This window comes from Manacus candei, unplaced genomic scaffold (assembly GCF_025592945.1).
Source record: "Manacus candei isolate 608988 ecotype Guabito, Panama unplaced genomic scaffold, ASM2559294v1 h1tg000015l, whole genome shotgun sequence".
Classification (NCBI taxonomy): Eukaryota; Metazoa; Chordata; class Aves; order Passeriformes; family Pipridae; genus Manacus; species Manacus candei.
Genome location: NW_026138063.1, coordinates 16,394,497 through 16,410,261, shown reverse-complemented (window position 1 = coordinate 16,410,261; position 15,765 = coordinate 16,394,497). Strand labels below are relative to the sequence as shown.

Here is a 15,765-nt window from a genome sequence, read left to right as displayed (position 1 = left end):
ATTTGTGGAAAGCAAGCAGATATAGAGACTTTAAAGGAGTTCAAATGCATTGATAATATCTGCCAATTTGTCAGAAGAAAAACAAAAGCTTCCTCAATTTAGTGACCTCCTCTTTTGTGCGTATGTCTGTTTGAAAACTGAGTACTACCCATGTGGACAGTATTCTATAGTTTCAGGAAGAATAAACAAGCCTTGAGCATATGTATTGACTGAGGAGGCCTTGAATTCTTAGAGAATGACTTCAGTAAAATATGTTGAGCCCTCAGGGTTTTTTTCAGCCACAGATCTAGAGCCATAGAAGTCTGTCCTAAAGAAAAAGTTGGTTCTGTGGTCCTTGGAGTTTGTTGTTGCTAACTTGCATTGTAATTGTGGGAAAGTACCTTTGCCTGCCTGGTCTGAAAGGGCTTTTTCATCTAGTTTTTCTGAGAAAAACTGTGATGCTGCTAAGCCGCCAAGAAAAAAAGATATTTCTTGTAAATCAGTCCTGAAACTGAGACAAATGGAGAGAAAGTGGGATGGAGGGGACCTGAGATTCACACCTGAGGAACTGAGCAAAATACCAAGGATTTATTAGTTAACTTCCAAAACCAAACATTGTGGAATAATTGGTTGAATTCAGTAACACTGCAACAGAAGTTTTTATTCTGTGTATTTTGTAAAGTCCTTAAAATAGATTTCATGTTAATCATCTTTTTGGAGGTACATTTAACTGGGAGAACTTGTGCTGACTGGCCAGTGTTGTACAGTGTTAGTGAATCTGCTGCAGATAGTTAATTCTTTCTAATATCTTCTTTCCAAACTTGTTGCTGAATGATTATTTATATACACTTACTTATTCTTTGTAGGTTTTTAGGATATGAAAATTCCATTAAAGCAGTATTTCAATACTGTCTTCCAAATCTAGGTAAATTCTCTGTTGGGTAATTTTTAAAAGGATAAAAAGCTATATGAATGCTCCAGAATACATATAATCTTAGGAGTCTGTTAATTTCTGGTTGAAAGAAGTGCTGAAAATCAAAATTGAGAGGAATATTCAGCTGTACTGACTAGTTTTCTGTTTCAATAACTAACCATTGTGATCTTTCCTGTGACTTCTTTCCATAAGTTGTAGAATCCCAAACAGTTTCTGGGCTAGTAAATCAGTTTCTTGAAGACAGAAACCTGATTGTGAGCATGCAATAGCTGAATGTGTATTGCAGACCTGTTGCCTGAAGTTGTTTCCTGACTTGCCTGGGTAAACTGATCCTAAGGCTTGTTCTATGTGCAATAACTACAGGGTGGTGTTAAGGAAATAAATAACAAAGTGTTACAGACTCTTCCCTTTGGATCACAAGGAGGGTTGATCAGTCTGCCAGCTTTGGCAAAAATGAGTTTGAAATGCTCATTAAGGAGTTGTATAAACATGTAATTTTTGTTAGTAATTTGCACACTGCAGCAGAGGATGGAAGAACTTGCACTTAGTCTAGCACTACTTTCTCAGAATTTATGGTCTGGTGTTCTTGTTTTAGGCTTGGTTTTAGCGATGCCTACAGTGGATGGACTTTGCTTTTTCCCTTTATGTACACTATGGTTAACTAAGGAAATCACTGAAGAGCACTAGCAAACTTAAGATCTTGCAGTATAAGTTACTATTTCTGCTATTAAAGCAGAATTGAGTGCAGCAGCTGATAGGAAAATATGAACAAACTTGTGCTGTAATCTGTAAAGTGTAGGTGTAAATACTGAAAATTATGCAGGAACTGCAACTTTCGATATGTTTGTTCTCAAAGTTTTTTAATGTACTGAGCTGGCTCAGGACACTGTTTCTTGAAGGGCAAACATGCTGACCTTACGTTTACTGTCTGTATTTAATTTACAAAGTTCCACATTTTCTGCAAAATGATGAGATTTTGAAGATGGTACAGAACTGTTTGTACTTTACAGATGGGTAATAGGAACAAGGATCAAATTCTGTGGATTTTTCTATAAACTAATCGAAGACTTGCATAAAAGATTTTAGAAAGGCAGAGTGACACAGCACAACTCTGTCACACGTAACACGGGAGAAGAGACTTTATCTAGAAGAAACAAAATAGTAAAACAAGTTATTTTCTAGAGAATTATTTTCAGCTTTGGATATATGTGGACTTTATTTTAGGGTTTTTTTTTTGTTTGTTTTGCAGTGTTTCATGCCGTTATTGTACACTAGGTAGTGCAAACTTCACAGAAGAAACTGTGCAAAGATTGTAGGGGCAGCTGGCATTACCATGACTGGTACTGTCATACTTGAGCTGGCTTTGGTAGTGCCTTGTTGATTTGCAGTCTCAACAGCAGTTGTAAATCCATACCAATCTGCAGTCCCCTGCAGTTCTTTAACTTAGTTAGAATAGTTCTTAGGTTTTTGCATGGAGAACTGAACTTTGGAATTGCCAGTGTACATATTGTCCAGGTACAGGAAAGTAGGAGTCTTACTGGATCTTTACCTTTGTGCCACATTTACATAGGTTTAAACTTCACTGCATAAAAGAAAGCAGGATTAACTTCTGAATACACTGCTGAAGTCTTTACAGCTCTACTGCTTTAATATGGGCCCATTTGCAGTCATACTTTGTATCAGCTGATGCAGTAAAATTAAGTATCCTGTAATATACTCCAGTTTTTAATCTAGACCTAAAAGATATTTCATTTAAGGTTCTTGACATAGTATTCTGTTTGTGTGAGTGATTAAAAGCAATACTTTGGCCATAATTCTGAGTGACATTTATTTGCTTAATCCTATTTGGTCAACTAAACATCAGTCTCTCAGTATCTATCCAATTCAGGATGAAAGCATCACTTTCATTTTAAAGCAAGTTGCAATTGAATTCTTAATTCCTCTTAAAAAGCTACTGGTTTGAAAACCAGAACAACTCAAACTATGCAATTAGGAGTTAGAGTCTGCAAAATGCTGTTTGAACCAATACAGATAATATAATAACAGAAGTAATTTTGCATCTGTTTGTGCCAACTTTTTCTCCTTGCACACTTGAAAGTGAAAATAAATTTTCCAGGATCTTGCTTTCTCTTTGATACTTTTTTTGTTTTCCTTGTCCACTCTCATGCAGTGGTGGTTTGACCTTGCCTGGCTGTTCACTCCTCCCCCTCAGGAGGGTGGGGGGGGATAAAATATGAAAAAGCTGATAAGTCAAGAGAAAGTTACTGTCATGGGCAAAACAGACTTGACTTTGGCAAGATTAACTTGGTTTATTGACAATTAATAGTAAAGTAGGATAGTAAAAAATAACAAAGCCAAAACCACCTTTGCCCATTCTTTTTAGGCTTATTTCCACTTCTTACTGTTTTAGCTCCTTCTCCTGAGGGGGATGGGGAGTGGGACTTGCAGTTAGTTCATAATATTTCATCTCTGTCACTACTTCTTCCTCCTGCTGCTCCTCTGCTCCATTATGGGGTCCCTCCCCTGCAGTGAGATATGGTCTTTCTCAAACCTCTTTCAATGTGACCCCTTTCCACAGGTTTCAAGGACTTCAAGGACTGTTCCAGCATAGGTCCTTTCCATGGGATACAGTCTTTCAGGCAGGGTCACAGCCCCTGCCAGGAGCCTCCTCCAGCAGGGGCTTCTGAGAGGCTCCAGCTCCTTCCAGTGCTCCCTGCCTGCCCTGGTGTGGGGTTCTCCCCAGGCTGCATGTGGATGTTACACTGTGTTCCTCCGTGGGCTGCAGAGGGGACAGCCTTCTTCACTATGGTCTTCTCCATGGGCCCCAGGAGAACCTTTTCCAGTGCCTTGAGCATGTCCTTCCTTCCCTCTTAGTGTTTTCTCTTGCATTTTTCTCCCTCCTCTCTCTCACAGCTGCTGCACAGTGGTTTTTAACCTTTCTTAGACACATCACCACAGAGGTGCCTCCAGCATTGCTGATGGGCTCAGTTTTGAGCAGCAGCAGGGCAGTTCTGGAGCCAGCTGAAGCTCAGAAATGGGGGCAGCTTCTGGTCCCTTCTCCCAGGGACCACTCCTGCCACTCCCTGCTACCAAAACTGTGCCCTGTAAACTTAATGCATATGCACAGTTTTTATTAAAAGTGGCATCAAGTCCAGTCAAACCTCACCCTCTCTCCTGTGAAGGGAAATGCTTATGTTTTATGTATATTAACAACATTGTGGAATGCAGCAGTTTTTATTAGAATGTCCTTTTAGTTTATAAATCTGTAGTAGAGATTCTTTTTTAATAGAAATTTTTTATTAGCACTATCTGAGTACTAGGTAATGGTACTTAAGCAATAGTTCTTTTTGTATATACTTAATCTGCAAAATCCCTCCAGAAAAAACAAATTCTGATCTAAAAATATAATGTATTGCCATCTGTTATTCCAGAAGGTGTTTTGTGGGCTTTCTTTAGATAGTAACTCAAGTTACCTATATAAAGAGGTTTAGTTTTCATTTCATGAAAAAGATTTTTTTCCCTTCTTGTTTGTAATAGAGTTTAAGGGTTTCTGTGGAGCTGATCAGTTAGACATACAATTCCTGTTGACTCTATAGATGCTTGAATGTCCAGCTATTTGAAATTAGATTAGTGTTAACTTTTATTTTCTCCTATAGTATGGCACGAAAGGAAGGCGAAAACTGAAATTCTGTTTGAAATTTCCTTGGATTTTATTTTGTGGATACACACTATGAATGCTATCTTCTTGACATTGGTATTGATTTTCCATATTTCTGTACTCTGATTTAGTTTTTTTTAAAGATTGAATTTTTCAGTTAGATGAATTTATAACCCTAGACAAAACTTTTCAAGTGGTACCAAAATTAATTCAGCTAAGGAAGCAGCACTTTGTATATGAAGAATTTGAATTGTCAGTAGGTTACAAGAATAACTTCTAATTTTTGTCTATTTAGCCCACAGATTCTAGTTTTGGAAACTAGCATTTAGAATGATACCTGTTTGGGGTCCACAGGTATATATCTGGTATTCTGTACTTTATGGCTGTTTTTCCCTGAGCAGCCACCACTGCAGACACTCTAGAGTTAAGCTGAAGTGGACTTCATCAAGTCATGCAGTTGTGAGTAGCAGGATGTGTGAGGAGGACAGAAGGAGCATTAGCTGGTACAGCTCTGTGAAGGCCATTTGGGAAAGCTTGTTCAGAGATGACTTTGAATTGCAGAATAACATGTATAATTTTTTTCACGTAAAAAGCAAGTGCATGGTAGGACATAACCCTTGGAGGCTGTCATGACCATGAGTTCAGTTAATACATCTGTTTTTGTGTTGGTTTCCCATATCCATTAACATGTTTTGTTCCTTTGCAATTTACAGCGCAGAACTCTGCAAATGCAGGTTTTGCAAACTTTGATGCATTTGGACAGTCTAGTGGCTCGAGTAATTTTGGAGGTTTCCCCACAGCAAGTCAGTCTCCTTTTCAGCCCCAAAATACAGGTAGAACTCCTAGCACTTTTGATTAATACTTAATTGAATTAATCCTTACCTTTATGTTGGAAGGTATTGAAGTTGAGTTTTTCTTGCATCTGCCTGCTTTAATGCAATCAAGCCATCTGAAGCTCTGGGGAAACTCAAAATGAATTCCTTCTGTTTGGTGTTGATTTTTTTTTTCCCCCTAATGCTACTCATAAGTCTGATTTATGGCACTATGTGTTTGTTAGCTCTACACCTGAAATAACTGTGAAAAGAGTAAACCATACTGCTTTTGATGAGTATTGAATTGACTCTTCTGTTTCAGTAGACACAAAAGCACATCACAGTACCAAAAAAAGTGTGTGACTCTGCGTATGTATAGCATATGCACACACTTCAGTATCTTTGACTTCATGTGTAGAGCCTATTGCTAAGATTTATTTTGCTTTCCTTTAATTTGATCATGCTTTAGGACTTCTGCTTGAGCTTACACTTGCTGTTTGTCTAGATCTTTGGCTGACTGACTTTCTTTTCCTTTTTTTTTTTTTTTTGAGTGTGGTGTTGTTTTAAACTTTTTTTTCAAATTTTCTTTCTCCCTTCTTATGTTAACTTTAACCCACACACAATTTCTGGCTGTCCAGCGTTCAGAACGCTTTCATCTAGCTGCAGTTTTGGTGAATTTACTTCAGCTTTTCCTCTCCAGGCTGTACACAGTAAGTTCCACGCAGTGGAAAACTCAGCTTGCTTCATTTTATGCCATTGTAGTATAGCACTTCCATTCCTGCTGTTGCATATGTTGTAACTTGTTGATTATGCTGTTAGAAAGTCATGTTCTGTAGTATGAATGCAATCATCAACCAACTGTTATAAAACGTGACACACTTAATGGAACAGCTCAACATAAAAATTTAAGTATGTGACCTGCCTAGATTAAATTGTCTGGACATTGAAGAGATGGAAGCTCATGGTTTCATAGTAACTCTGAAGTTCAGTTGTTCAGATGTGGATCCATATCAGATTTCTAAAATTGATTTATGTATCTCTGACATCAGTGGAGACTTGGTATAAAAGAGCTTTGTGTGTCTTCCCCATCCCCTCTTTCCTGATTGGATGTGGTCTAAAACTCTGGAGAACAGAGAACCAAACTATCTAAACCTTGGCATGAAACCATACTACTCTTAGACTTCTAGGCACTGTTTTTTGCTTAGGATAATGACTGACATTTGAAATGGCCAAGCATTGAACCATTAAGTAAATGCAAATGGTAGCTATTCCTTAGCCACATATGGCAGGAAAATGAAGCTTCTGGATTTTGAATATTAAATATTGAGAAAAATACTTGCTTTTCTGGTAACACATTGTTGAAATTACTTTTTAACAACTAAGAAGCAGCATATAGTTTTCAAGATCAAATTATGACTCTGATTTTAGCTGTTGAAGTTTGGGGGTTTTGTCCCTGATCTGCAGACCAAAAAATATATTAGAAAATATTTTTTTCTGATGACCCAGTAAACTTTGAAGGAACTGGGAAAGAGTCTTCAATGTGTGGGATGGGGTGGGGAAACATGTTGCCTCAGGAAACCACAAAGGGAGGGTTAATGTGCCATCAGTTACAGGTGGAGAAACTTTCTCTAATTTTGGAGTATTGATCGTGTTTAACTTAATTTGTTACAGGTGGAAGTGCTGGATCAGTGAATGCTAACTTTGCTCACTTTGATAACTTCCCCAAATCCTCCAGTGCCGATTTTGGAGCCTTCAATGCTTCTCAGAGCAACGCCACAGCAACTGCAGCCAGTAAAGCTGCAGTGAATAAGCTGAACCTCCAGTCAGCTGACAAATACGCAGCTCTTGCTAATTTAGATAACATCTTCAGTGCAGGGCAAGGTATTAAACTTCATTCTTTGACATGCTTATTCTATAGGTGTATAGTTACTATGTGTTTGTCAAAATAGTAACTGTATTTCAAAATGCCCTTTCTCTGAGTGATCAGTAGAATTTCCTGTGAGTTTACCCTTTAAGTGTAAGATGTGAGTTTTAAGACTGACATCTTTCCAAAAGGATGTATCATGACTGCTTTTTAGAAATCTATTTCCCATCAAGATGAAGAATTCTAAATTGAAATATCTAAATAATCATTACTGCAATAATGAAAACCAAAAAAAAATATATTTTATATTTGTACTAAAACCTATAGTGAAGGCTCTTGAATGGAGAGCTGCAGTTGTTGCAGAGAGCTGCCAGAGGACCTTTCCTTCCTCTCTGCCACAAAAAGATTGGGCTTTAGTTTTTTATAAAATAATAGCAGTGATACTTGAATTTAGTTGATTTTAAGTTAAAGAGAAGAAGCTAGTTATTCTACTACTCAAATGTAGTTCTTCTCAAATGGTGGAATTTGTGCTGTAGAGCTTTGTTCTGAAATGGATTATTTGAGGGTACGTGTTTGGTTAAATTTTCTAGTTCAAGATGATGGATTAATTTTTTAGGGAAACCAGAGGTTTGTTGGAGCTGCAGAATATCTATAGAAGCATGACATTTTGCAAACAGCTGCTAGTGGCTTGTTAAACACTTTTTACTGTGTGCCCTAGTGCACATTTAATTTTTAAGTCTGAAAGTGTCCGTAGACTTTCATTTAGTTCTGTCAGCAGGACAGAAAGTGAAGCCATCTTCATTCCTTTGAATCTGGTTGGTTTCTTTCTAGGTGGGAGTGAGCAAGGAAGTGGTTTCAGCACAGTGGTGTCGGCATCAGCAGGTCCCACATTGTCAGCCCCAAATCAGTCAAGTGCATCTTCAGACAAGTACGCGGCTCTGGCAGAGCTGGACAGTGTGTTCAGCTCCACAGCCACCTCCAGTAACGCCTACACTTCCACCAGTAACGTCAGCAGGTACTCGGGGGGAGCTGCTCCACTTCTACCTTGACTTCAGCAATGTGCAGAAAAGTAGCCTGAAGTTGTTTCACAGATCTGTTTGTTTCTTACCTGAGTGGGGAAATGTCGAATGGGTTTAGAGGTACTACTGGAACTGAATCCTTTGTTTTAAATAATAGCAGTACTGATTGGTAGGATATTATAAGACAAAATTGAGAATACTGTCAGCAGGATGTTCTTTGCACTTTTCTAAACTCTTAGATGGTAGCACTTTCCTGTACAGAATACTTGCATGCATACTGAAAATCATCTCTGGAAAAAAAAATCAGATATTTTTAATGTAAGTGGTGCCACCCACTTCCTTTTGAGATCATTGAAGTAAGAAATACGAAACCCCTGTTAGCTGTTCAGTATTGCAAATGCTTCTGCTTTGCAACCTTTATGCTCAATATTCCTTCTGCTGCTGTTGATGGAGATGACTTTCACTGCTCAGCAGTAGTGAGAGTCTTTGGCCCTGACATTGGGGGCTCAGTTCCTGGCATCAGTGAGGTGTGTTGCAGTCTGCAGACTGCACAGAAGCATTCATCCCCTTTCTTCTACATGCCAGCAATAATTGTAAATTGTATTTAATTGTTAAACAAGCAATTCTGCCTTTACTGAAGGAATTGTATAATTTCTTTCCAGCAATGCTTTTGGAACAGTACCTGTGGCTGCTACTGCACAGACACAGCCTGCATCTTCAAGTGTGCCTGCTCCATTTGGAGGTATTTAAGTGTTACTGACACTTTGTGGACTGTAAGCAACCAACCTGCTAATTTTTAGTTGATAGTGCTGTACTTTGACACTACTAATACTGAAGTTACTAAAGGATGCCAGAAAAGTACTACTGTTAAAACACTTAATTTGAAATGCATTTCATTATAAATGCCTAATATTTCGTATAGTTTTAGATATTTGTGTATCTTTGTATAAAAGCTGTATAAACTTAATGTGAGTCAGATTGGCTGATGGTCTTTAAAAGACTTATTTGATAAAATGTTTTTAATCTTTCAGCAACACCTTCCACAAATCCATTTGTAGCTGCCCCTGTTGCCCCAGTGGCACCTTCAACAAATCCATTCCAGACCAATAGCCGAGGAGCAACAGGTTAGGAAAAAAACTATTAGATGTTTGAGAAACTTTCTTTCAAGAATTGCCATGATTTTTTTTTTCCTCTAACTGTGTAATTTGTTTCTTAATTATTTTCTGTATTTCTGTCTCTAGTATATTTGACATGTTGTGTGTTTATGCAGTGTCGAGGTTCAATTCTGGGATTTCAAATGGTGGCCATGAAAAATGTCAAAGTGATGTGTTTGAGCTCTGCCTATTTGTAGTTTGTGTATTACCAGTTGGGTACCTTCCAAGACTATAACCTTGGCTTTGAAGCATGCTTTATAGCAGGTTGCCCTGAAATTAGGGATCTTGAAAACCCTGCAGCTAGCATGGTAAACTCCTTTTTAAAATTAATTTATTTATTTCAAAGTGCTGAAAGCTCTCAAAACCAAAGAGCTGGAGCTGGAACCAGGAAAGACAAGGCTCTTGGACTGGTAACTTCTCACCAGTCCACTAACTCAGTACATTGGTATTCTCTTTTGTAAAGTGTATGTTTAATCTTTACACTCATTTATTATATTAATTTTCTGTGGGAGAATTTTGTAGAATTCTAATTCCACAGGCAAAACTAAGTCACTTTTTAAAAAAGCAAACTTGTACTTAAAACATTGAACTTGGATTTAGATGGCTGCTAGGTTATTCTACTTTTCTTCTCCAGGGTCAGTGCTATTAGCACTTCCAGAGATTAAATCTGCTGATGTGTGCATTTTGACATTGAGTTTTGGTTTACTTGGTGATTTAGGTAGGCTGAATTAAACTGATCAGGCTGAGTTAAAACTGAATTGATAAATTCATGTTCTCTGCTAAAATTAATTCTGGTTTTAGTGCCTTTTGAGATATTATGCAGCTAAACTTGTTCAGATATCTTTCAAAAATCTTTCCCCTTACTTTAATCTCATTCAAAACTGTGCTGTTTTGGATCATCGTTAAGAATTTGTAGCCTCCTTAAATAAATTTCTTTGAAAATGGCAACTCTATCCTTCCATCTTCTAAACTGCTGTCCTTGGCTTGCTGAGGTTCCAACCCTTTGGCAGCTGTCCTGATGTTATGAACTAGGTGACAAAGATAATGGCTATAAGGAGGTGTGAAGTGTTAACTTGTAGCTTGTCTTTTATGTTTTCTTGCTGCATGAACTTTGCTATTTATTACATGGGAGATCTGTTTTGTAGTGTTTATTCCTAATGTTTTTTTTTAGCTTAATCTATTGCTGGTATGGATGAATTGTTTGGTACATATACATGTATTTATTTAGATATTTATAACTTAAGAAATGACTGTTCAAGAGTGTATAAATGATTTGACATTGTCTGGTCTCTTTGTGGCTTCCATAAGGCCTCTCGGGAGCAATGCACTCTCACATATTTCCTCAGGCTCATTTTGGTAGGTGGCCACATTTGGTATCAAGTTTCTTGTGGCTAATTGTTCTTGCCTGTAAAAGCTTATTGATACCTATCTGGTTCTCTGCACAAAGAATTTTGGAAGACTTTGTTTTTTAAAAGGGAGCGGGTGTGGGTATTTGGCAACCGGGCAAAGGGAGAGAAGAGCATACATGAGACAACCTGTTGAGAAACCAAAACAAAACCATTATTGATATCCTCTATGATCACAATATAATGCTAAAGAGTGACTCTTAAAGTTTCTACCAACAACAGTTTGATGCCTTTTGGGATATCCCAAGTCACTGCTCCTTTTGTTGTGCTTTTGTTTGCTGTTTTTAGCGAGTTTGCCTGTTGAGTAGCTCCTCTGCTCACTGTAACTTGAGAACAGTGTTAGTACATCAGTTTTATGTGCACTTTGTCAACAGTTTATGTATGTAAAATGTCTTGCCCTTGAATATTTTTGGGGTAATTTTTTCAACTGATAATTAAACTATATTCATTAAATTAACTTTATTAACTTTTTTAAACAGTTGACCTTGCATAAAATCTAACTCGCAACATTTCAAAAGAGAAGTCCTGTCTAACTAGCATAGAATACCTGGTGTCTGTGTTTGTACCAAAAATCCTTCTATACCACTTCTCCTTTCAAGAATAACTCCCAAAAGACTGAATAATGGTTTTGTTATTACACTTTTACACCTATTGTGCTCCTGTTTATTTGCTTAAGGCACATGGAAATGCCTCTGAGCTGCATGTTATTTACTTGAAATGTTCAGCAGAGAATCAGATGAAAAGTTTTGGGTTTATTTGTTGTTTTAAGTCCTACCTCAACAGTAAGAGGGTTTGCAGTAGGAACTTTGTGTGCAAATAATGTGCATGGTGAGAATTTCCTTTTAACGTACCATTAAGGATGGGATGAAGAAAGGGGATGCATGTATCCCTTTGATTTGTTTTTGTTATTGATTTGTAACCTACTGTAGTGCAACTTGAAGTAGGAAGATGCTTTCATGCTCTCCTCAGAAGGAGAAAAAGAGTGGCTTAGGCTGCCTGAATGTGCTTGATTCTGGTGTGTACAGACTTCTACCAGAAAAACTCTGGGGGAAGTATATAACATAGACAACCAAAAATAATTTCCTTTTCAGAAAGTATATCTGAGTGTGCTGGATCTAGTAAATTTTAAATGACTTCATTAATTTTTAAAGTGTAAAAGTAAATTATGCACCTAGTTGGTGGTGATCCAAGTGAGAAAATCAGTTCAGTGGCTGTAGAAGTTGAACTGACCTTTGTTTGGTTAGGAGACTTTTAACAGGGCGTTATAGTAATTTGTTGCATGGAAAAAGTGATTTCTTACAAGTAATCAAATGTTATTTTTTGCCTATCAGCAGCAACATTTGGTACTGCATCCATGAGCATGCCTGCAGGATTTGGAACTCCTGCTTCCTACAGTCTTCCTACTAGTTATAGTGGCAACTTCCAGCAGCCCACGTTCCCAACCCAGGCAGCTTTCCCTCAACAGACTACTTTTGCTCAGCAGCCAAATGGTAGGTCTGCATGTTTTAGATAGTTTTGTCTAAATTGGAAACATAAAGAAAATGATCTGTCTATAAGTTGGCAATAATGGGTGCATATTTATTTCTTCATGAACTTGGTAGTAATGTTGATGAGGGGTTCCCACACTTTTTTGGCTCTGTAGTTGAGCTTTCTAACTTGGCTGTGTGCACTTGTGCAATGACAAAACTGAAATTTTAGTAAATTTTACTAGAATTGTAAGTATTCCCAGGCTTAAAGGGTTTTTAAGGGCTTTTTTGGAGTGTCTGCAACACATTGTTACTTTCTCTAACTTCATAGAACACAGGCAAGAGAAAACTGGAAAGTATTTTCTCCCTAAATTTGTGGGATACAACAACATTGAAAAAAGTGTATATGCAGAAATTGGAAATAGATTAGTTACAAACAGTTGAAAACAACCAAAGCTCAGTCACCATTTTTTAGGTTTATGTTTGTGATAATGTTTAAGTAGGATCAGTCCTGCTGATTCTGCAGTTCAAGCTTCCACTTACATTTGAGTGGGAGCTGCACCAAAGAACTCTTGGAAGATTGTTTACTAGTATTAATATTTTTCACTTATCTTTCCAAGGAGCAGGTTTTGCTGCATTTGGGCAAGCAAAGCCTGTAGTAACTCCTTTTGGACAAGTTGCAGCTGTTGGAGTATCTAGTAACCCTTTTATGGTAAGTGAGTTGTTGCATGGTGTTAATAACTTCTGTATCTCCAAAGAAGCATAATCTGTAACACCTAATTTAGAGATACACAAAGATATTGGGGTTTTCTTCCTTCAAGTAAAGAGAAGCAGCGTGTGACTCTGCTAACTGCAATTCAGTGTGATGATGACATGGCATCTGTTCAAATCAAAACAGAGGTATTTGGATACTATGTTCTTACAGTAGTGTAACTTCAGAGAGGCACCAAAAAATAGACTGCAATATAAACCAGAAATATTTCCCCGTAGGTTATTTTCTTTTTTATATATTCTGCATTTATGATTTACAATATGGAAAAAAAGTCTTAAATACTTGCCTTATTTTTGCTCTGTCCTTTTCCCCCAGGCTGGTGCACCAACAGGACAATTTCCAACGGGAAGCTCATCAACCAATCCTTTCTTATAGCCTTATAGACACTTTACCCAAAAGAACTCTTATGTGGTCACATAACATCTCTGCGCCTCTTGCACTGTTGTCTTGTTTCACTGATATTAGCTTTAAACACAAAAGAAGTCTTTAAGAAGTAAAAATAAAAGCCTGCATTGTGTACCTTTAAAAAATTTTAAAAAGGAAAAAAAAAACCCCAACACAAACAAAATGAGAAAACCAACCCCCCCACCAGGTAATAACGTGCAAAACAGAGGGCTGTGGTAACATCCTTGAACCTGTGAACTGGCAGGTAAAAAGTAGCGGTATCATGTATATTAAAATTGGCTAATAAGTTATTGCAGATACCACATTCATTATGCTGCAGTACTGTACATATTTTTCTTAGAAAATAGCTATTTGTGCATATCAGTATTTGTAACTTTAACACATTGTTATGTGAAAAATGTTACTGGGGAATAGATCAGCCACTTTAAGGTGCTGTTGTATCTCTTGGAATGAATGAGCTGCATCATTTTAACCGTTGGTATTGGAAGTCATGAAGTTAAATTGAAGGTTTGTTCATTTCTCAAAACGTTTTCCTTTCCTAAGAGCTATTCTATTTATACATGCCTAAATCTCTAATGTTAGAGGGATACCTGTCTGCATAATAAAGCTGATCATGTTTTGCTACAGTTTGCAGGTGAAAAAATAAATATTAGAAAAAACAATTGTGTAGCATTATTTCTGTGCAGTAACATTTATTGGATGAAAATGTGCATCCTGCAAGTCTTGTACACAGATGAGGTATCCAGAGAATGAGTTAAGCTTAAAATTTTTACATGCCTCACTTGGAAATGTTTCTTTGTATCCTGCAATGGAGTTTGCTGTTCTAGCTCAAGTGAAGTGACCTATCAAACAGGAGAGTGTTAGATGAACTTGGGTTATTTGGATAGAATATCTGTAGTGAAGGACACTGAAGCAATGCAGAGGGTAGTCATTCAAGAAAGGGTTTGCTGCAAGACACCTGATTATGGGTAACTAGTTGTGATGAGAACAGAATGTGTGACAGCAGGACAAGGTACCACAGATGTAATAGCACTTTTTATTAAAAACTGATATATATTAGTAAAAGCTCCTCTGGAATATTAAATTCGTCATTTTTAAATTTACAGGAATGTTTCCTGCCTTACTAGAATGGAATTCGTAGAGGGGGTAAAAATGTCTGACTTGTCTAGTCTGTAATAGTAATAAGGTTCAAGAAAATGTAATTGTATTGGAGTAGTTGGTGATGGTGTTTTAAACACAGAAATAATTTGGCTTAACTTCAAGTGTAATACTGGAACTAAGCAAATAATATAAATATATCATGAATACATAAACTGCAAGCTTAAAGGTTTTGGACCAGCTGGAGAAAAAATTTTATAGCTTTCAGGATAACAGGAATAAATAAGGTGAGGTTGATTTTTATTTTTTTTTGGTTTGGTTTGTTTTTTTTTTTGAAAAAGGGTATATAAGCCCATTTGAGATAACCATGACAATTCTTGAAGGTAGGACACTCCACTTTTAATTTACTGCCTGAATGTTAGATCTGTTTATTTCTAGGACATCTGAAAGGCTTGACCTCTGATTGTAAAATTATTTAAGGTAATGCTTTTGACTTCAAATCAACCAAATGTCCTGAAAATGAGACAAATGGTGTTGTGAAAGGGGAACAATCCTGTGCCTGCTTCACCTCGATTGGTATAAATGAGGCTTTTGGCAAGGGCTGATGAGATCAGCATCTGTTGAAATTGTCCTTATCCAAATGAAGCTGATTCTTGCTGATACCAAAATTGATTTAAGTATGCAAGGCATGTAGTTCTAGAATGTGCTGCAGAAGTAGTGGAATACCTTAGTTTTCATAACTAGGTTAAATGCAGATAAAAGGTTGGCAACCTCCACTATACACAGCCACATCTGTTTAGTCTGTTCACTAATTTTGCGTTTTCCAAACTCCAGACAAGCAGCTGAAGTTTGTGTTGTTTTGAGTCTTCTGTATGTTGAGCAGAAACTGCCACTGTAGCTGTTTTGTTGATTAGGTTTTAAAAATAGCCATATTTACTAAATGAATTCTTCACCTGTGATTATAAAGTCATCTTGGAAGTCTCTGCAGTTGTTCACACCATTGCTCATGCATAGTTGCCAAAAAGCTGTATTCATGCTTTAGCATCAAAGAACTTCACTTGGTAACTTCAGTCCTCTTATACAGAAATTAATATGGAGACCTCCTAGATTAGTACTTTAGTCCTAAAATGTCAGCTGTTACGTGTGTAAGAAGAGGCTACAGTTGTAGGAGTGGATACATCTTGTTCGGAAAGGCAGA

At 37.3% G+C, this 15,765-nt stretch overlaps 1 protein-coding gene across 10 annotated transcripts in view; it reads left to right on the top strand.

Moving 5' to 3' along the window:
- Positions 1-14,131, top strand: part of AGFG1 (ArfGAP with FG repeats 1) — a 36,182-nt gene extending 22,051 nt beyond the window's left edge. For 2 of the 10 annotated variants that reach the window (XM_051781941.1, XM_051781949.1), the window contains exons 6-15: positions 5,285-5,404; positions 6,022-6,093; positions 7,055-7,264; positions 8,079-8,262; positions 8,929-9,008; positions 9,298-9,390; positions 10,729-10,776; positions 12,158-12,316; positions 12,913-13,004; positions 13,380-14,131. In XM_051781941.1, the coding sequence (XP_051637901.1) occupies positions 5,285-5,404; positions 6,022-6,093; positions 7,055-7,264; positions 8,079-8,262; positions 8,929-9,008; positions 9,298-9,390; positions 10,729-10,776; positions 12,158-12,316; positions 12,913-13,004; positions 13,380-13,439 (1,118 nt within the window). In that variant the 3' untranslated portion in view covers positions 13,440-14,131. The remainder of the gene's footprint in view (positions 1-5,284; positions 5,405-6,021; positions 6,094-7,054; positions 7,265-8,078; positions 8,263-8,928; positions 9,009-9,297; positions 9,391-10,728; positions 10,777-12,157; positions 12,317-12,912; positions 13,005-13,379) is intronic. The other 8 variants (XM_051781942.1, XM_051781944.1, XM_051781945.1 and 5 more) reach the window with 8 other exon arrangements.
- The last annotated feature ends 1,634 nt before the right edge of the window (positions 14,132-15,765 follow it).